Here is a 22,190-nt window from a genome sequence, read left to right as displayed (position 1 = left end):
TTGGTGAGCTAAGTGGTATGGTTTTGGCAGGGATTGAGTGCTCACCTACCACCACAGGGGAGTCATAACATCAGCATTTGTAGAGCGAGAAATAATGGAAAAAAGCTTCCTAAAAAATCAGTTCGAACATATAAAACTGTCACGAAAATACGTAGACAGTGTGACCTACAATTGAAAATTATAGTTTAAAAGCACAATGGAAGTGTACGTTTTGGTATATTTGCCAGGATAATGTTCTAAAATGAAAACACGAATTTTGGAAAATATAACACTAAACAGTAAAAAAAAGGATGCCAATTTTTTGTGCCGTTATATACTCTATGTGATCAAAAGTATCCGGACACCCACCTGAAAATAAAGTACAAGTTTGGGTAACCCTCCATCGGCAACACTGGCAGTCAATACAGTGTTGGCCCACCCTTACCCTTGGTGACAACGTTCACTTTCACAGGCCTACTTTCAATCAGGTGCCGGAAGGTTTCATGAGGAATGGCAGCCCATTCCTCGCAGAGCATCAAAATGAGAAAAGGTACTGATGTGGAACGGTGTGGTCTAGCACGAAGTCGGTATTCCAAAACATCCGAGAGATGTTCTATGGGATTCAAATCAGGCCTCTGTCCAAGCCAGTCCATTAGTGGGACGTTGTTGTCGTCAAACCACTCCCCCGCAAGCCCTGGCGTATGGACGGGTGCTCGGTCATGTTGAAAGACACAGTGGTCATCCCCGAACTGGTCTTCGATGGTATTCAGCATGACAGCTGTTAAAATGCCAACGTAAGCTTGTGCTCTGACATTGCCATGTAAAGCAACAAGGGGGTCAAGCCCCCTCCAGCAGAAACATGACCACACTCTAACCCCGCCACTTCCGAATTTCACTGTCGGCATTATACAGGCTGGTAGATGTCTTCACCAGGCTTTCTCAACACACACACCCCCTACCATCGGATCGCCACATTGTGTAGTGTGATTCATCACTCCACACAACGGTTTTCCACTGTTCTATGGTCCAGTTTCGATGCTCCTTGCACCACACGAAGCAGCGTTTGGCATTTGTCTGTGTGATGTTTGACTTATGGGCAGCTGCTCGGCCATGGAAGCCAAGTTGCCGCACCTTGCGCCAAACAGTAATGGTGGTTGGAGTAGATCCTGATGCAGTTCGGAATTCCTGTGTGATGGTGGCGATGGATGATTGACGATAATGCTCTAAGACCCTCTTCAACACTCAAAGGTCTCTGGAGGTCAACATGGGAGGTTAGCCTGCACGCTTTTGGGTTGTACACGTCCCTTCACTATAACATTGGAAACAGTAGACAGAGGGATGTTTTGGAGGGTGGAAATCTCACACACAGACTTCTACACAAGTAGCACCCAACTAACTGATCACGTTGAAAATCTGTGAGTTCCTCAGATCATCCCATACTGCTGTCACACACTGTCTGCAGACTACTGAGTTAGCTGCCTATGTGTTCCACGAGGTAGATGGCAGTACGGTGTCGCCCTCTATGATAAACACACGTTTCGCGGTGTGTCTGGATACTTTTGATCACATAGAGTATCTGTATTTATCATGTGAGATTGATTGATTGATTTAGAATTTTTTGATTGATTGATTTAGAATTTGTGGGTGCACCACCAAGTATGGCCATTATGCATCCTTCAGTATATATTGGGAAAAATCCCCTTATCTAAGACCCTTACCTTAAAATTAAGGTAAGAATTGACAGTAGAGAAAGTCTTATACTCACTTCTTATGCACTCCTGGTGACGTATCTGGAGTTACGATTTGGGGGTCGCGTGTTAAAATTTTACATTTACGTGTAGAAGTTGTAAAATAATGTTATTTACTGTGATAATTCTCCATAGAGAAACACAGGCACCATCTTTCATGTAAGAACAAATGACGTTCAAAATTTGTTGTGTAGTTATGAAACATTGTTCGTCAGTTACGTGCTACAAAACTACAAATTGCTTATTGAAAGTGATAATTGGCCCACAAATCATTCACGGATAACCATTTCAGGTAAGGTAAGGTTAGGTTAGGTTTAGTTAGGTTAGGCAAACATAGTTGTAATATTTCGTTCATAAAACTATGCATATACTTCACTGCTGATTTCAGTAAAAATGGCATGTTCCGTGAAACATTGTTCATCTGTTACGTGATAAAAAACTAGGAATTCCTTATTGAAAGTGATCATTGGCCCACAAACCATTGGCGGAAGGTTAGGTTCAGTTAGGTTAGGCAAGCATAGTTATAACATTTCGTTCGTAAAACTATGCATATACACCTATATATAAAAGAATTCCATCTGCTTTTTTTCAAATTTCCAGACGTGACTCCTGGTTTTTTACAACAGATTCGTGAATAGGAGGCCAGAATTAGTTAGTATACCAAAAGTTAACAAGATTGGATACTTTCTCTATATTGTCAGTTCGCTCCAAAATTAAAAAGGGCTATGGAGAATAACTTCCAAGGTATCAAACTCTCACAAAGAGGCATAGCCCATGAGATCTAAAATTGAAACAGTACTTTAAAAATGCCATGAAAGTATAAATTTAGGTATATTCCCCAGAAATGCACTAAAATGAAAATGTGAATTGGGGCGGGGAGAAAATGGCACCAATTATTTTACTTAGTGTATTTAGTTTATAATTGTCAGGGAAAAATGTAAATTTTGTCCTGGAAAACCTGGAAAAGTCAGAGAATTTAATTTCTGCTTGTTTGTAGTCACCCTGAAATTGTTTTTTTTTTTTCCCTTTTATTAGAAACATTTCAAGAATGAAGAGCATAGTATGGCAACGTTAATCAAAATATTACTTCTTCACTAAAATATCGAATTGTGCTTAATCTTGCAGTTCATATGTGTGTTGAATAATATTACAAAACACTCGACATAATAATAATAATAATAAAGAAAATATTAATAATGACATGAAGGAAAATGGTAAGATTAGTAATTACACATGCATTCTTGCTTTGAGTGGATAGTTGCCGTTGTGTGGTTGATTTATTCCCCAGATTTGTGTTCAGGAGGATACAGTGAGAATATCATGTTGTTCATTTGAAGCCTCAGGCGACCTTGTGTATTGCTGTAAAAGGATTTCCTTCCTATATAATGAACTTCTTGCCATCAGAATTAGAAGTAGGTTTTTCCAAAGATGAGAATTTCTTCTGTAAGGGAACTGAGGACTTGTAGAAATTCATGAGAAATTGTATTACTATTACTTTTTTACTCCCATACAAAATAAGATAATCTTCCTTCATTACTTGGAGCTTTAATTTCTCAAACGTTATTACTCTGAACACTTTTATCAGGAAAAACGTAAAAAATAATAGTATCTTCCACAGCGTAGATTTGATATGCATAAATTGAAATTTCAACTGTATTTTATGTCTTGGCCTCCTAGATGGTGCAGCTGTAACTTCGTTGCCTTGTAATCAAGGGGTCCCAGGTTCGATATCCAGTGGAGGCACAGTGGTTTGGATCCCATTTTATACTGTAGGTCCAGTACCGATTATCCTTACTGTGCATAAAGTGGACTTAAAATACCAACTCAATCAATCAATTCAATATCATTTTTCAAATGTTGATAAAATTCAAATATTATTTTGAAAGATTGACGAATTCGTATTGAATTTGACAGTATATCGCTAACTTAAATACAAATGAGGGCTGCGAGTGAACCACTTGATATTCTTGCCGTACCCTCCTGAACGCAATGCTGAGGAATAAAATCTATGAATCAACAGCAACTATCTAGTCGAAGCAAGAACGCGTGTGTAATTACAAATCTTACCGTTTTTCACTTTGTTATTATTAATATTTGTTTATTATTAGTATTATCGTCTCATGAAAATGTCTAGTATTTTATAGTTTTCTTCAACACATACATGAACTACTAGACGTTCTGATAATTGTAAGGAACAAGTAATATTTTGATTAATGTTGTTATACTAGGCTCTTCAATCTTGAAATGTTTCTGATAAACTCAAAACAAACATTTATAACTAATATTGCAGCACACTGTTGCCAACGTTGTGCTTTCAAAAATTCTTAAACTGTTTCAAACGATACAGAAAAGAATAGGGCAATTTTAATAATCATACATTATAAACTCTTACCATACGCTGCAAAATAGGAAAAAAAAAATATTTGCTGGGTGAAGACTAAAACACGCGATCAAAATGTCAGTGTGAGTTTATAAGTAGGATGCCTTAACCAACTACTCTAGCTCTCTCTCTCGCTCCCCCCCCCCCCCCCACCTTTCAACTTTCCAGGCTTCATTCGGCCTTTTCTTGCAAGTTTACCATTTTGAAAGGTCTGTTGACATATTTTCTCCATAAATTATAGTTTGGTTTGTGGCCATGCATATTTTTATAGCCTTACGTATGATTGTTCTGCGAATGTAACCAGCTCTTACAAGCCAAAAGCTGAGTCAGGAAGACTGTCACAATGATCGACAGCCGGACCCTGTGGCCGAGTGGTTAGCACATCGTGCTGCGACGCCAAGGGTCCCGGGTTCGAATCCCGGTCGGGCTTGGTTGTTCGTGAATGTCCATTCATCAGTTTCATCATTTCATCACTCATCCCCATCTTCGCAAATTAGCCAAGAGGCACAAAACGCAAAGTAAAATAAACTAAATCAATGAATCAATCAACAATGATCGACAGTATTACAAACTGTGAAGAACTCTCACCTTTTGCAGTTTCTTTGTCGACATGGTAGGACACGTAATTAAGACAAACACGTGTTTTTTAATGCGACCAAACCCCCAATTGCTATTGTGTTCATTTCTGGCTATATATATGTGTTTTATGTATGTGTGTTTATCTCCGTGCATGTTTGTGTATTTTTTCTCAGAATTCATTTTATGCACAAATTCATCACGTAATGTGTATAGAGTTGAAAATAAACATGTTATTGTTTTTTGGAGCCAACTTACCAATCTTCTTTCACGTTTTCACCAAGTTTCACAAGACCGATCCTAAAGTTATCTGCAGCAATATCAATGTTGACAAATGAAGCAGGATCAAAGAATCTGTTGTAAAATGTATCAATTGTTTAATTATCTGTAATTATTCGTCAGAAATAAGTAATATCACCAAGACTTCGACGTACTGTTGATGCTATTTTCTCATATGTGAGGTGTGCCTTTCCACATCGTGCAGATTTGGACTTGGGAAATTTTCAAGGGTGGGTGTTTTTTTACGCTCAAGGGTTTACATGTGTCAGAGCTTTGTTAGTCTGCAAGATGCACTTTCCTCAATAGTGTAAAACTTTCTCGTGCATAAAATACCGTTGTTATGGCTCTAGTCTGACTAGACGTGTGCTGATGCATTGATTGCACCTTCTTTCTCAAAGGCCATGCACACATAGGAGATAGTAAATTGGCAGACAGCGATCTCTTGGAAATTGTGCAGTCAGTGCTTCCAGATGGAATAATTTGAGTCTGTGCATATCTCGCCTTTTTCTGAGCTGGGGTAACAAGCAAAGGAAATAGCAGCCATGCCAGTTGCCACAGACTGTTCTGCTTAAGAATTTTACGGCTTTGACCCATGGCCTAATCCATTCCCGTCCAAATTCCTTGACTGTCATTAAGTTAAAGGTTTCTTGACTTGAAGGATCCTTTTAGGCACATAAGTCTCTACTGCTGAGATGTTTTCAAGTACACACTCTTCAAGCATGCAGTGATGTACTAAAGAAAACTGTAGAAGTACAAATGTTTAACCAAGGACAGCTTTATTAAAAAAGAAAACTATCAACCTATTTTTGGAAATTATATTTTGGAAACCCCTTCACATGAACCACAGTTAGTAGAAGAGGAAGAAAATTGAAAATTTACACAAAATATTCCTCTCCAAGTCCCTGTGGCCCCTATAATATGGAAATCAATTTAAATTCATGTGTACCTAAATTCATGTGTTCAGTTGTATATATAGTGCTCTACTGATGAACCCACTTTTCTTCTGGTGCACTAATGAGAGGGTGAAAAGGGGATGGGCCAAAGTTCAAACAGTTACATTTTCTGGGATTAGTTTTTATTTTTTTAAAATTCTTAATAAAATTAATAATTTCTCAGAGCATGCTATTGCTACAGAACATTCCCTGACATTTGCTATGAGACTCGGCGGCAAGCAACCCGGTGTCATCACTTGCATTTCCTGGTGAATGGGGTCCACGACAATCGCTAGAGTCGGGTATTAAAATTACAGTTTTCATTTTGTGTACAAACCTTGACTACATAAGGTATTGAAAATGATGTCCATCTGCTGCAACACATTCCTGGCATCTCCGAAGGAAATTTGCATTTACACGTGCAAGTTCGTCTACTGTAATTCTCCTGATTTCTCATACACTACTCTCTTTTTAACTCACGGATGGTGTGCGGATTGTCTTTGTATACTTTATTTTTTTAGATTTTTATTTTAGCGGCTCTAAATGCTGTGGTTTTTGAAACACCCGTTTCTTGTGATATGAGGTGGATAGATTTCTGATGAGACTGTTCTAACCTTTGTCCTATCTCATTGAGTTTTTCCTCAGTAAGTACTAAGAGTTTTAATATGTGGAGCGGGAACATCAGTAAATTTCATTGCAAAACGTCGTAGCACTTCTCCACAATTCCTCTTTCCGAAGTAACACTCGACAAGATAAATCCTTTGTTGTGATGTAAACTTTTGTGGTGCCATATTAAGCCACAATCTTCAACACACGGACACGACACAACACAACTTCTGAGGGAGGATTATACTGGCGTCAGTCTGCAACATCAACAGAAAGGGAAAGAGAGCGAAGGCAGGGAAAGCTAAAGAAACAGACTGTAATGTGCAACTGTCGCAGACCCCGTCCACCGGGAAAGACAAGCGCTGACACTGTGCCGCTTGCCGCCGAGTCTCGTAGCGAATGTCAGGGAATGCTCTGTAGAACCAACAATGATTTTTTTGGCATTGCGAAATATATTTTCAATTATTCTTTTAGGATGATCTATTTGCATCTCGACTTTGCACTGGTTGTAAGTATGTAGTAGCACTACATCCTCAACTTTCTGTTCACTAGTTTATTATGTGGGCCACAGGGTCCCCCTTCCCTACAAGATGATTTTTTTTTATGTAAAATTCCCTTTCTCTTCTTTCAACTGCTTTTGTTGAGATTGTCAAAAATTTTACTTTCTGTGAAAGCCCAGACCTTGTCCACAAAATTAAAATATACTTGAACTCTCTATGATGAATAGTTCTGCTTCTATGATTTTTTTTGCACATATCTGCACATCTTTTGTTTTAAACACCATATGTACAATACAATACAATTGAAATTCAATTACATCATCTCTTCATATGCATACAAATGAAGAAACAAAACAAGAGTGAAATATCACCTGTAGGTTAGGAGAAATGACGTGAATACACTTGGAACAGCCAGCATTTAGAAGTTATGATCATCATTTTTCCATGCCACTCAAAAATAACAAATATTGGGAATTGTATTTCAATACTTTGATATGTCGACCAGTGTAATCACTCCTAATGAAGATACATTCTCTTCTTCCGTGCTACCAATTTTAATGATATAACCAATATAAACTCGCCAATGCACCATTAGTCAACCCTGGCATCAGAAGTGGTGGTTACTTCTTCAGCAACTTATGCAGTGCTGTAGCAAGATGTACTTATGTAGTGCTGTAGCAGTGCTTGAGTCTTTCCACAATATTTATATGAATAGCTGTATTGTCTTATATGTGGCCTGTAGGGTCATTTGATGTACATGTGTGGCAAGATGGAGGGAGGGGATAATTGTTTCAGGGTGATGCAAAGTACATAGCACAACTTAAACTTCCTGCTGCTGTGTTGCAGCAAACTACCCAATGGGTCATCCACAAGTATTATTCCTTACAGTCAACCTCAAATTGTTGAAGCAACTTAGGTAGAAAGACACTGCTCACATGCAGTTGCCACACTTTGTTTTGTTCATTGTAACAACAGAAGACTCTATTCATAGCAAGCCCAGATCATCCCAGATAATCATCACACCAACCAATTTCTGAACTATTGATGGATATTTGGAGCAGAGTACTTTTGAAGGGGACCATGATAACTGTTGTTCCCAAAGCTGCACTGCTGCAACGTGTTTGGATTCACAAACGCTGGATTGCCAGACATCTTGTCTGGTCAGATGTCTCATTTCTGCACTCAGGTGTGATACTAATAGTACTTCAGAGATTGAATGAAGACTTGCATGAAGACCATGTGTAAGTTGAATGGGGCTCTGTGATGTTTTGGAGATGTTTCAAGTACTATGAATGAGGCCTGCAGGGTTCCAAATGAATGAATGTTGCCTTTTGTGCAGCATTTCCAGCATCAACATATCACTGTTACTCCAGTCTCTCATGATGACACTTTTCTAGTATACAGGAGCAAGACAGCACATGTACAATACAATACAATTGAAATCCAATTACATCATTGTCGCAGTAACTATTCAGAAATGCTCTTGCACCCAAACCGACCAACCAAGTGCCAGGATCTTATTACTGACTTGTAACAAACTGTGAAACACCACCGGTAATTTGGACTATGCAACCAAACTTAGGATCTCCAGATTCATTGGTGGCTGGAAATTGTCACATGAACTCTTTATGTTATTGATTATACAGACAGCAAGCTGTATAAGAAATATGTGTGTGGAATTAAAAGAGTAATAGCTTCCTTTGAAATAAGGCTTTTAATTTTTGAAAGACATGTAGAGGGCCACCCACTAAATCATAAGATAAATGTGCAAGAATCAGTTTTTATAAAGAAATTAAGCATGTTGTTTCTGCATAACTAAGTCAGAGTAGTAGTTGTAGCTTCGTCATTTGTAGTTGTGCTCTCGTGTTTTTTGTCTCTATGTTAATATAGGATACTACCGTGCGTCCATTTCGATCTGCAGCCGAGAGATCGGGAGAAGCGTGGCGGGCGGCGCTGGCGGAGATGCCGACATTTGCGGCCTGTAATGCTCGCTTATTTTTACGGACGTATCCAGACATTTATATAAATATTGCAAAACGAGCACTAACCTGGGTTATTATTCATCATCTGTAATTCATCCAAGTTCTGCAATTATATACACAAAAAAATACGCTTTAGAAGTGACGATAAGAGTCACAGATAATAAAACATTTTAATCATAGTTTTGACCAGCAACGTCCTGCTTAAGTTTATATCCTTGAAAGAGTTTTGTGTCGATGGGGATCGTTTGGAGGTTTCGAATGTGCAACACTGTATCAAGATTACGCTGCCGACGAAACCATTAAAAGTCAATGGTTTTCGTGAGCTTCCTCGATGAACTCGATGAAATTGGGGCAGCGTTAGAAAGTTATCCAAACAAACCTGTACGCCGTGTTTCACAGGAGATGGGAGTGTCAAAATCATCAGCACATACAGCCACTAAGCTACTAAAATTAAAATCATACTCTTATAACACAGGTTAGTGCTCGTTTTGCAATATTTATATAAATGTCTGCATATGTCCATAAAAATAAGCGGGCATTTCAGGCCGCAAATGTCGGCATCTCCGTCAGCGCCGCCCGCCACGCTTCTCCCGATCTCTCGGCTGCAGATCGAAATGGACGCACGGTAGAAGGCTGAGGTACATTGGGGTACACCAAGGGTGAAAATAATTTAATATTTATGTGACAAGTAGTGGTGACACTTGAGTAGTGACACTTAAGGTTCCACTGGATCTAGGGGCTTTCTAAAAGTATTGGAATACTTTTATGGAAGAACCTCTCATTTTGAAGAACATTGCTGAGATTTAAGGTTCTGAAAAAATGTGTTTAGAATTCCACATAGAGCATTGACGAGAAACTTATCTATTAACTAGATATTTGGAATAATTTGTGCCAGTGGCATGCCGAAGGTTGGTGGGGGGGGGGGTATTGGTGCTGGTCATACCCCACTTTTGGCCCAGTATTTAAAAAAATAGAATTTTAGAAGCAGCGAAGAGGACTGACTATTAAATAAAGTATATGTACTCTCCCTCCACTTTAAAAAATCTTAGGTATGCCACTGGTTTGTGCCACCATAATCCTGTGTTCATTAAAAATACAGTGAATTCAATCCATTTTATATTCACCCAAATGCCTCAAGTCCATTCTAAATGGATGTAATGAAAAATAATTTAGAATATCAGTGTAGTTCTTCAGCATTAGGAGTCTTTTGGAAAAAGTGATTGCTGAGATCACCTAGCCTCAGCGGAACCTTAAAGGTGTAATTACACTGAAGCAACATGTAGATACCATGCTCCAATTTTTTTTTCCTGTGCCCTCTCTTCAAGGCTAGACTGGACCAATAGGATAGTTGAATATCTTTAGTAGTAAGACGCCTTGTCATAGAATAATGATTTAGACTGCATAGAAGTATGGGCAAGCCCAGTAAGTACGTAGTAATTTCTTCATCTCTCATAGTCTTCAATAAATTGATAATTAACCTGTTTAAGCAGGACTCTTTCTCTGGGAAGCCCATCCATTATATTTTTCTCAGCTTTTAGATCTAAGTTAATGTGTGTAAAACATAAAATAATGATGAACTTTCTAAATTATTTTTGTAACAATAAAAAAATGATGGTCAGGTGCTACCATCTGTGAAGGATAAATACAAGTTTCATATTTTTTAGAATATAATTTTGTCAATTACCAGCATTTTTTTTTTTGGAAGGAGTGTCTAAAACTTACATATTTTAGAAATAATACTATGAACCAGGCTGTTGTTATGCATAGTGCAGCGGTTCTTCAACTGTGGTCTGCAGGACCCTCTCAGGTCTATTTACTGAGGTAAAATAAATTGAAGTAGTTAAGCCAAAAACGTAGACATGACTAAGCATCGCCAGTTCCCACAGCAACAGCATGCATGTTTTGGCTGAGAACTACCTGGGCTGGTGCTTGTTGGGGAGGGGGGGGGGCACGCTTGATTGTCTGGCTCGGATTGCTTCGCGTGTTACTTTGCTCCACAGCACGAACAAACAAAAGCCGCCTTCGCAGCTGTTCAGAATCTTGTGATGTTTGCATTTTGGGAAAGTCTTGTATTACTTCTAAGAATTTTTCTCGTCCTTTGGAGTATGTTCTCGAAGACAGCCGTGTATAGAAGGATTGTGGCATTCACATCTGAGTCAGTCTACGATTGTTAGCGAAGACTTCTCAGTAATCGCGAGTTGTTTCTGTTCGGGCCTTTGCATATTGTCGGGTAATGGTAAAGTTACTTCTCGATATTTCTGCAGTGAATTTTATGCTTGTGACTTGTGACCTAAGATGGACCACTGGCTGAATTTGAAACTAAAAAGTGCAGATTCCGATGATGAGGGTGCATCGAGTTCAAAGCAATGTGAACCTACCAGTCTTCTTAAAGTGCCACCGTTATAGCAAGGAATATCTGTCCATGGGTTTTACGTGAACCCATGCAACTTCCACAGTTTGTGTTATGTTATGACGTATTGTCCAATGAAGCCTTGAAACCATCAAAACTGCGAAGGCATCCTGAAACGAAACACAAAGAAAACATCACAAAGAGCATTGACTTTTTTAGAAGTAAGGAGCAGGAGCTTCGCAAAAGCAAGAAAATTGTGAAAAGGTCTACAAGTGGGTGTGGGTGCAACAACGAGAATGCCGTGAGGGTGTCATTTGAAGTTTCTCACCTGATAGCAAAAACTGGAAAACCTCACACAATTGAAGAACTTGTATTACCAGCTGCAAAAATCATGGTTTCTGCATTGATCAGTGAAGAAGTTGCCAAAGATCTCTCTTTGATACCATTGTGAAATGAAACCGTTAAGAAGCGAATTGTCAGTTTGTCTGAAAATATTAAGGAGCAGTTATTAGAAAGAGTTTGCATGTCCCCCTATTTTGCTTTGCAACTGGATGAAAACACAGACATTACAAACAAAGCAATGCTGATGTGCTACGTTAGGTATGAACATCTCAAAAGTGTTTATGAGGACTTTCTCTTTATCTTCTATTTGATGCACACTACAGCTGAAGAAGTATTTGCCAGCTTAAACACATTTATAATATATCATAATATAATGTGGAGAGGTTGAAATGCGTTGTAGGTAGCACAGATGGAGCACGAGCAATGTCGGGAAGGCTTACTAGACTTGCTGCACGAATAAAAGAAATTACCCCGTCGGCAACATGGTTCCATTTGCTGCTTACACAGGGATGAACTAGTGACCAAGAAGATACAAGAACAGCTTCAACAGACCTTTAATGAATCAGTGAAAATTGTCAATTTCATAAAAAGCAAGTCACTGAATTCAAGACATTTTGAGTAGCTCTGCAAAGAAATGGACAGTGAATATCATCAACTTTTGCTTCACTGTGAAGTTCGCTGGCTGTCACGAGGTAAAGTTTTGTCTCAATTCCTGGAATTCAGAGACGAAATAAGACTATTTCTCTTGGATAAGCAATTTCCTCTCGGTGATTGTTTGAATGATTTTTCCTGGTAGTTAAGTTAGCATACTTATCAGATATCTTCATCCATTTAAATAATCTGAACTTTAGTCTTCAAGGAGAAAAAGTAACAGTCTTTTTAGTTGAAGACAAGATCGAAGCAATGATCAAAAAGTTGGATTTGTGGCAATGAGTGTATACTGAATGGAAAATATGAGGAGACCTTTCCAAACTTCTCAAATTTTCTTTGTTCCATGGAAGAAGAATTGTCAGAGAACGACAAGTCACTCTTCGCATAACACTTGCAGCAGTCATTCAGAGAATATTTTCCTGTGCCTGATGCAAGAAAAAATGGATCAGGGATCAATTTTCAGTTAGCGTGCATGAAGTAGAAGGGCTTACAGAAGCAGAAGAAGAGCAACTCATGGAGGTAACAACGGACGGTTCTCTGAAAATTCATTTCAAAGAAAATACACTTGCAAACTTTTGGGCATACTTACAGGATGATTTTCCTGGACTATCAAAAAATGCCATGAAAGTATTAATGCCTTTCATAACAACCTACTTATGTGAAAAATCATTCTCTCCTCTCATCTATCTTAAAAACAAGTACAGAAACCATTTGGAAAATGTAGAAACAGAACTTAGGATTCAGGTTTCTACCATTAAGCCCAATATATCACGACTTGTCAGTGAAATGCAGTACATCCCTTTCACAGAAAATAAGATTAACAAGTTGTGTTGTGTCATCTCTTGTCAGTATTTATTATTAATACCAAAATTGTAGTTTATATACTTTTGGTTAATTGAATGTAATTGCTACAATGAACATTACAATAAAATGCAAATAAAGATAAAATGTGTGCATTAATTTAATTTCCATTCTTTAAATGGTGATAATCAGTGATGAAGCACTAGAAATAAATATGTATGATGCAAATTCCGGGCTTTAAACTTGGGAGTTAATTCTTGGGGTCCACGAAGGCGAGTGATTTCTGAAGGGGGTCCACAGTCTAGGAAAGTTCAAGAACCGCTGGCATAGTGTATTACAAGGAATAGCCCTGTTAAAATTTGAATAGAAAAACCCAGAGAGTGGATTAGGATCTTGTCCAGTAGCCCAGTCTTGCCCTGTGCCTCTCACACTACCCCTCTCCCTTCATCACCCCATGTGTCTGTGTGTGAGGGGAGAGAAATGTGTATTGTAGTAACTGATATTGATGTATTCATCTTATATATCACTACAGTGTGTCTCTCCCTACTTATTCAAGTACTTAGTATGTAATGTGAGTTTGTAGCACAATATTAATTTTTTCTATGACTGTGTTTTATTATCCATGAGTTGTTGTGTTTTTAGCACTAAACATATTTGAAAAGCACAATGAATCAGGGATAACCATGCAAGGTGTTTCCTTTAGATTAACCTGTCCACTGATGTACCTAACCTGTAGCAGGGACATTGCATTTTTTCTCTACATACATAAACACGCAGACATCAAGGAAATGTCTGCAGGCATTTGTAGGTTTGTCATTTGAAAAGAAAAGAAAAAAAAAGCAAGTTTTTCTCTACTTTGTTAGTTTCTCTGCAGTGTAATATATAACCATGCTATCAATATTGTCTGTTTTACAACTCTGTATTTTTGTACGTACTTTATATACTCTCATAGTACCTTGAATAAGAAGTTTTGTAGGTTTTCTATTGTGCATTGCCATAATTCAACTATTGTGAATTATGTTCTAATACTAGAATCTTATGAAAATCCACTCTATGTTGATGGAAACCTTTATATTTTTTATTGAAAGCTGTAGTTCACAGCAGGATCAAAATTATGTCATTGCCCATATAATAAAAACTGTCAAAGTTACTTGCTTTGTAGCAATATACTGTGTCTGAAGACAATATTCTCGGTCACTATTATCAAGAAGAAATATGTAATTTCATCAAACCTGAAGCTTAAATTCTCAACCAGTGCCTAGTTGGTGGGACATCTTTCACATGAGACATCCAGGTTCGATTTCCAGGGTAGTTGATCTAAGATTGGAATTTTTCCAGCCATGTGTCTGCTTAAAGTGGCTCCAGGGCTCACCTTGCCATAAGTAAATGGGTACCAGGGGGTAAGGCAGCTGGAGAATGGTGCTGATCACATTACATCCAAAACTGGCAGATATCAAGAATCTTTGGGGCACTGCCTCCCCCCTCCTCCATATGTGCCTTCATGGGACAGTGCAATGTGCACAGAACTTTACCTACCTACCAATGCTTGTTGGACACGTATGTTTAATGGAAACATATCTACATGGTATGTCTTGAGTTCAAATGCATGGCTCATGTTGCATTAAATTGCCATGGTATGATGATGTGCTGATTCTTTAACAGAAATACCGAGTCAGTACAGCCTGCTCAATATTGGAAGTGAAAAGGAAAAGGCCACATTTCAGAACTGTGGGATCCGCCTCTATGTGTACTTGATGTGCCAATAGATTTTTCTTCATTCTACAATGTTCCAGTCTCTCATAGTGGTAAGTATTTTGTATTGTACATTCTTTCTGCATTTCTATACCAGAATGCTAATTTGATTTCTTGCAAGAGGCAAAAATAGTTCACATACATTGCGCACAGAGAGATATTGGTTTGATGCAGTTTACTTCTGTAATGTCAGATCTCTATTGTATGATGTTATATTTTTCTTTTAAATTTCTACATACGTTTAAACTTGTTTATGTAGGCTACCCCTCCACCCTCATCAACAAACAAATCACAAGAGCCACCTCCCACAACCCAAAACCAACCCTCCAGCTCTGATCACCCAATACCAGCCCCACATTACGAAAATTAGACATACCCTCCACTCCCTCCTCTCAATCCTGCACAGTGATCCTGACACCAGGGACATCTTTCAGGATAAACCTAGGGTCGTCTTCCGCCCCCCTCCCCAACATCAAGAACATCTTGGTCTATAACACTCCCACCCCTTCCACACCACTCCCCCCAGCACACAGGTGCAACAAACCCAGGTGCAAGACCTGTCCCATACTCATCACCTCCCCCACCCTCCTGATTCCCACATCCACAGGTGAGTTCGCCCTTCACTCTAAGGGCACCTGTCACTAATCCAACCTGATTTACACCCTCATCTCCCAAATCTGTGGCAACTTCTACCCGGGCGAAACCTCCATACTCTTGAACCAAACCAAAGCTCCGATTTCACAGTTGCCATTCATACCAACAGCCATAACACCACCTTTAACAACTGTTTCAGTGTGGCCATCATCCATCTTTTACCCCCCCCCCCTCCCCCCTTTCTGCTCTGACACATCGTTCCGCAGGCGATGGGCAAGGGCCTATATATCAGGCATGTGTGCCACTATACCCCCCCGGACTCAACCCAGCCAACCAATAACACTTTCCCTGAAACTACCCACCCACCATGGAGTAAACACTGGTGAAAGTACATTTGTTTTCTATCTACTGTTTCTGGCAACACTGCCTGTAGAGATGCTACTGTCAGTATTCTGTGCCTCTACACTACGTAACACCGATATCTCTTTCTTCTCTGATGAGAATGCGGCATATGTCGCGAATTTTTGTGTGGTAAGTGTTTACTGTCTCCTTCATCATTTGTATTTATCTGCCCTTCTGGCACCTTTTCTCATCCTATTCTTGTGTTTTATAAATATACACACACACGTAATGCCACATGTAATAGTTTAGAACATGTGATCACTTTTTGTAACACCATTGATCCATGTTTCCATGATATGAAAAACTCTATGCTGACCAAGGCAGAAAATTTATTTTATTTTAAAACATAAACTAAACGTAACGTTTGAACCCTATTGCAAGGTCTTCTTCAGACTCTGTACCCAGTACAAATGGAACAAGGTACAAAACAGGAGGATATACATACACACAGAAATCACTCCCGTCCAGTCACAAGATTATTAGAAAGTTGTTTTCTCTATATGTCAACTGTACTTTCACCTGACAGGCAATTTGGATAAACTTTTCTTTTATTCCGAAAGTGGTTGGACTCTTTTATCTCATGTTCTTCTTTCATTCTTCATTCCTCTTCCTTCTTCTCTCCTCTTTCTTTATCCAAATCGCCAGTCAGGTGAAAGTACAGTTGACAAGCGAAGGCCACCTGCTGGAATGTTATAGAGAGAAAACAACTTTCTAATAATCTTGTGTCTGCAGGAGAGTGATTTCTGTGTATATACAAGGTGACTTGTAATTAGATGTATTCCCTGAAAGGGGTTAAACTAGAGGCAATTTGCAATAAATTTGACCATATGATACCATGTCCGAAAATTAGTAGTTTTCGAGATAATCGAATTTCTATTGTTTTTTAAAAAAATACAATTTTCCACATAAAAAGATGAATTGAGAAAAAAACTGTTCATTGTATGGAACTTATTTCAGCGTTTTCTGATAGCTAACAAATAAGTGGTTCGTTAAAAAAAAAAAGTTTGTCCCAAATAACAATCACATGTAAGTAACGGGTGGGTCTAAACTTACAAGTGATGATAAAAAAATGCACTCTTAGTTTACTGGCAATGTATTAATAACAAAGATGGTATAATTACATCCTTGTGTCATTAGGGCGTGTCATTTAAGGACGGAAAATTTTCTTTTGCGAATTTGCTCAATGAGGGGTTCTAAAAATATGTAATTGGACCTGAGGAATCCAAATCTGCAATTATTTTTATGATTGGTTGATGATTAGCTTGGTAAATAGAGGTTTGTTTGAAATGCACTAAAAAAAAAAGCCAAAAACTCTCATTTTGAAGCGAAGTTGAAGTTTTTAATCATTTTGTACAAGCGAAAATCTAAAGAAATTTTGTTTCCAGCTGTAACAACATATCATTACTTTATCTTATAACGTCCTATTATAGTAAAAAAAATAATAACATTAATTATAATTAATAACAAATTTCATCAAGTCCTGTTTTGATTCATTTCTTGACAAAAACCGACGACCTGCTTCTTGACCTCTGATGTAGCCCTTCCTTTTTTCCTGTGTATACACCTTTCCTGCAGCCTCCGTGACTTGTTTCACACATCTTTCAATCCCCTGACCATGACAAGGCCACTGAGGAACTTGCATAGGCTTGTCAATAAATTCCTTTATTTCTGTCAAGGTCATTTTGCATGTTAATGGAGGTTCATAAACTAGTCTATCAACTCCAATAAGTTTGAAGCAGAGGTGTTTATAGAAGGTGTCTTCCTTGGACATACTGAAAGGTCTCCAAATGTATCATCATTGCCACCTCTCAAATCGATGATCTTTTGAATTCCAGCTCTCTTTTCTTCCTTATTATTTGAGCACAGCAGTGTCTGAATTAACATTTCACTAAATGCATATCACGCTGAACGCTTAATAGTCGGCAAAACAGCATTTATTACAGCCTTGTTTTGCAGTCTAAGCTGTTGCAATTGAAACAACAAATGACGTGGGCCTTCTATCCACAGATGTTTTACTTTGATATTGAACCAACACGGAGAGTACACACCAATGATGTATTCCACAATCAGCCTTAAATTCTCGAGGTTTTTGCCTTTTAGGCCATGTTTGGAAACCCACAAGCGACAAAGTCTGTTTGCTGTTGTAAGCCACCTTGAATGGCTCACTGGTCCAATTTCTAGAAGTGCCAGATTATTGGGAAGTTTACCTGCTCTTATGGCCTGTGTAATTCTATATCCATACGCTTGATCGGTTGACAGATCCTTCACAATACTGTCACTGAGTTCAATAAGAGGTACTCCAATTGAAATTTTTGGAAATTTAGGATTAATATAAAGCTCTGTAGCTGCATCTAACATTTTACCAATGTCACCTGTCCACTTGTTGTTTGACAAAGTCTTCCCATCAAGGTCTGTGATTAAATGGCGAAGACTTAACTCGTTGGTGTTAAGAGCACAAACTAGCCAGTTAAGTTTGCGGCCTAGTTTGACTTCTACCCAGTGCATGGTGCCACCTTCCCAGCCGGTATTAATATTTGTTGAATCACCTCCAATTGCTTGTATTGTTTTATCAATACCTTTCTCTTTCATGAAATTCAGTAAATTGTCAGCAATTATTTCAGCTGGATTTTCATTGTTTGTAGTGTTGCCCACGAGACGAGACTTTGGCCTGTCTCGTCTCGTGGAGTCTCGTGGGAATGCTGTCTCGTCTCGAAAATATTCGTTTGTCTTATGACACATGGTCAATCTCGTCTTGTCTCGAATTTTTAAAAGCCTGTCCCGTCTCGTCCCGTGGGCAACACTAATTGTTTGAGCTTTTCTCCGGTGTAAAGTGATAAAGGTATCTCCCACCTGGCTCACTACAAACTGAATAATGTTGTTCTTTCATAGTACTGGGAAACGGCTGCTCTGAATTTTCAACCTTCAGCATAACTTTAGTTGAATCTTCACGACCATCGAAAAATATGCAATCAATTTGACCCTTCTTACAAATTTCTTCAAATTAATTGTCTAATGATGACATCAATTTCTCCTGCGCTCTATTTACTTTATTGTAGTCAACAACAAGTTTCGTGTTTTCTTCAGTGATCAAGCCGATATCAATAAATGCAGCGGTGGTAATTGCAGCTGTGGCACGAAGACCAACACCGTATCTGATGCTCTGCGTAGCGACATTAGGTATATCTAATGTATTGTACTGTTTCTCTCCATTAGAAGTTGAAGGAGCTGCTAAATCATAATTTGATTCACTTCCATCTTCTGTATCAGATTCTTCTTCCTCATTTCCAACCCCAGAGGAACTTTCTTCATGTGATGGAAGTGAAGAAGTCTGCAAGCATTCCTTTTTATATTCAGCAAGTCTTGTTCTCTCAACTTCTCCTCGATTTTGCTTCTTTATCAGTCTGTTATGTTCTGGAGAATCTGGCAAACCAAATTGGTGTGGTCCAATAGAACCAATCTTGTTTCTCTGGCCTTTAATGAAAGCAAGTTCTTTCACTTGGATCTTCTTGTCAATTAATGTGAGCTTCTTTTGTGCAATCTGTAGCACAGCCAAATTCAGAGCACATAATGATTTCACATTTGCAATTGAGAATGTCAAAGAGCTTGTCAAGTTTTGAAGCAAAGGCTTCTTTAATATCTAACTTGCCCCTTCCAAGAGATATGTTTTTTGCTTGCTCCCAACTTTCTTGAATCGTTGCTAATTCTGTAACTCTTGAATTCACAACAGGGAAAACAAAAGAACAGTTTGCTCGTACTTTAGGATATATGTCTTTTGTAACACTCGCAGCTGGATAATTTCTCATATCCTCACTACTTTATTCTCTCAGCAACAGTCCATATCTTAACACGTCTCGCAAAGTGGGTATATCAGAAGGCAACATGTCTCTTCCACTTCCAATAAGGTTGCTCATATGTGTGAATGTTCCCTGTCTTGCTTTCTTTGTAGTCATTGTGAAGCAGTTGTTACTGCTTGTAGAAAGCAAAAAAGATATCACATACCGCATCTGCCAAGCCACAGCCACACTGTCATTGACACAGTTGACACCAATTGCAACTCTCAAAATGGAAATTCTTCAGTCTCAGTTGAAAAAAAGAAAGAAGTATAATATTAATATTAATAGTACAAAATAAAATATAATAATATTAATAGTAAAATATTAATATATAAGAGAACTACAATAACTTGTAATCAATTTTAGGCACTTATCAACATCTGTTTTCATGAAAATTTGGGAATAACCCATACGTTTAAATGACAGAAATATTTAAAAATTGTTAAAAAGTAGGAACTTTTCACATAGATATTTACCAAGCAAGACCTAAATATTTACAAGTAACCAAAATATATTTCAAATTACCTAATCATACCACAACTTTTTAACACCCCTCAAATCAGGATTATTAAAGATGAAAAATTCAACACGCCCTATTGTGTCATCTGCTATCCAACAAGGTACAAATCTTGCTAACATTCACATTTGTGTACAAGAAATAATACTTCATTCATCTTCATGTGAATGGAATCAATGAACAATACAATTAAAGAACATTGTAAGTCTTTCTGAAAGTGAGCACCTCCGTTACGAATGCAGGCACACAGGTTTTTAGGGACATTTGCTCTCTTAACTCGTGATGTGATGCTGTCCTTTATATGTTGACCAGTTGTTAAGATCCTCTCCCTGAGCTCTTCTTGCGAGTCTACTGGTGTCTTGTAAACTAATTCTTTCATGTGGCTTCTAATGTAAAAGTCGCAAGGCATCAAATTGGGGGATCGAGCCGACCAGGGAATCGGACTGCCTCGACCAATCCATTTCTTTGGGTAATTTTCATCCATCCACTGTCGCACGCCCAGGCAGAAGTATGGATGGGTGTCATCAACAATCATTTGATCGAACCATTTTTCCTGCCCCAAATCTTAAATTGTATCACTTATGAACATTTTTTGAGGAACGGGGTGGCAATGTTGTTGGAGGATGTGCCTCTAGCTACAAGACGTGACATGATTTATCAGCATGATGACTGCCCAGCTCGATCCCCCGATCGATTTGACGCTTTGCGTCTTTTACATTTGGAGCCACATGAAAGACTTAGTTTACAAGACACCGGTAAACTCGCAAGAAGAGCTCAGGGAGAGGATCTTAACAACTGGTCAAGGACAGCATCACATCACGAGTAAAGAGAGCAATGTCCCTAAAAACCTGCGTGCCTGCATTCGTAACGGAGGTGCTCACTTTGAGCAAGACGTATAATGTTCTTTAATTGTATTGTTCATTGATTCCATTCACATGAAGATGAATGAAGTATTATTTCTTGTACACAAATGTGAATGTTAGCAACATTTGTACCTTGTTGGATAGCAGATGACACAAGGATATAATTTAAGTAATTTGTACGCTTCGTGTCATACCATTTTTGTTATTAATATGTTGCCAAGTAAACTAAGATTGTATTTTTTTTATCACCACTTGTAAGTTTAGATCCACCCGTTACTTACATGTGATTGTTATTTGGGACAAACTTTTTTCAACGAACCGTTATTTGTTAGCTATCAGAAAACGCTGAAATATGTGCCGTACAATGAGCTGCTTTTTCTCAATTCGTATTTTTATGTGGAAAATTTTCATTTAAAAAAATCAATAAAAATTCGATTATCTCGAAAACTACTAATTTTCGGACGTGGTATCATATGGTCAAATTTATTGCAAATTTGCCCTTTTCGGAAAATACACCTAATTACAAGCCACCCTGTATATCCTCCTGTTTTGTACCTTGTTTCATTTGTACTGGATACAGAGTCTGAAGAAGACCTTGCTAGAAGGTTGAAACGTTATGTTTTAAATAAAATCAATTTTCTGCCTTGGTCAGCATATTGAGTTTTTCATATCATTTTTTGGTGTTTGAAAAAAAGATCACATTGACAGGGTACAATCAAGTTTCAAAGTATCAGAATGCTAGAATTTTTAAGGAACTTAAAATTGTAGAAAATTTCTGAAGTTTAATCTTTGTAATAATAATAAAATTGCATGTACATTTAATATAAAGCAATTTCTGTTATTGTTGTGTTATGTTTGCACCCCTTTAATTTTATGAAAGTATGTCACTCATATTTCTTAAAATGTCCAAAAGCATGTGGTTGTTTCAATCAGAATGTATGAGCAAACACTGAAGAAATTGAATAGAATGCAAAATGCTAGTAATACACAAGTGAAATACTATGCATGATTGCATTGCTGATAGAAAATGGTTAGTATTATTTGAAAGCTCCTCTTCCCCCTGGCCATTCTGTACAAATGCTTCATGATCAGAATTGATTGTT

The 22,190-nt window shown here is 38.1% G+C and overlaps 1 protein-coding gene across 5 annotated transcripts in view; it reads left to right on the top strand.

Annotated features, from left to right (window-relative positions):
* Positions 1-22,190, top strand: part of LOC145983958 (uncharacterized) — a 95,993-nt gene that overhangs the window by 15,289 nt on the left and 58,514 nt on the right. For 4 of the 5 annotated variants that reach the window (XM_083117165.1, XM_083117166.1, XM_083117167.1 and 1 more), the window contains one exon: positions 14,789-14,931. The exons of the other annotated variant lie outside the window; for it this stretch is intronic. In XM_083117165.1, the coding sequence (XP_082973291.1) occupies positions 14,911-14,931 (21 nt within the window). In that variant the 5' untranslated portion in view covers positions 14,789-14,910. The remainder of the gene's footprint in view (positions 1-14,788; positions 14,932-22,190) is intronic. 5 annotated transcript variants of the gene reach the window in all.

Source organism: Lepisma saccharinum, chromosome 2 (assembly GCF_977018435.1).
Source record: "Lepisma saccharinum chromosome 2, izLepSacc3.1, whole genome shotgun sequence".
Lineage (NCBI taxonomy): Eukaryota > Metazoa > Arthropoda > Insecta > Zygentoma > Lepismatidae > Lepisma > Lepisma saccharinum.
This window is presented reverse-complemented; position numbering and strand designations above follow the sequence as displayed.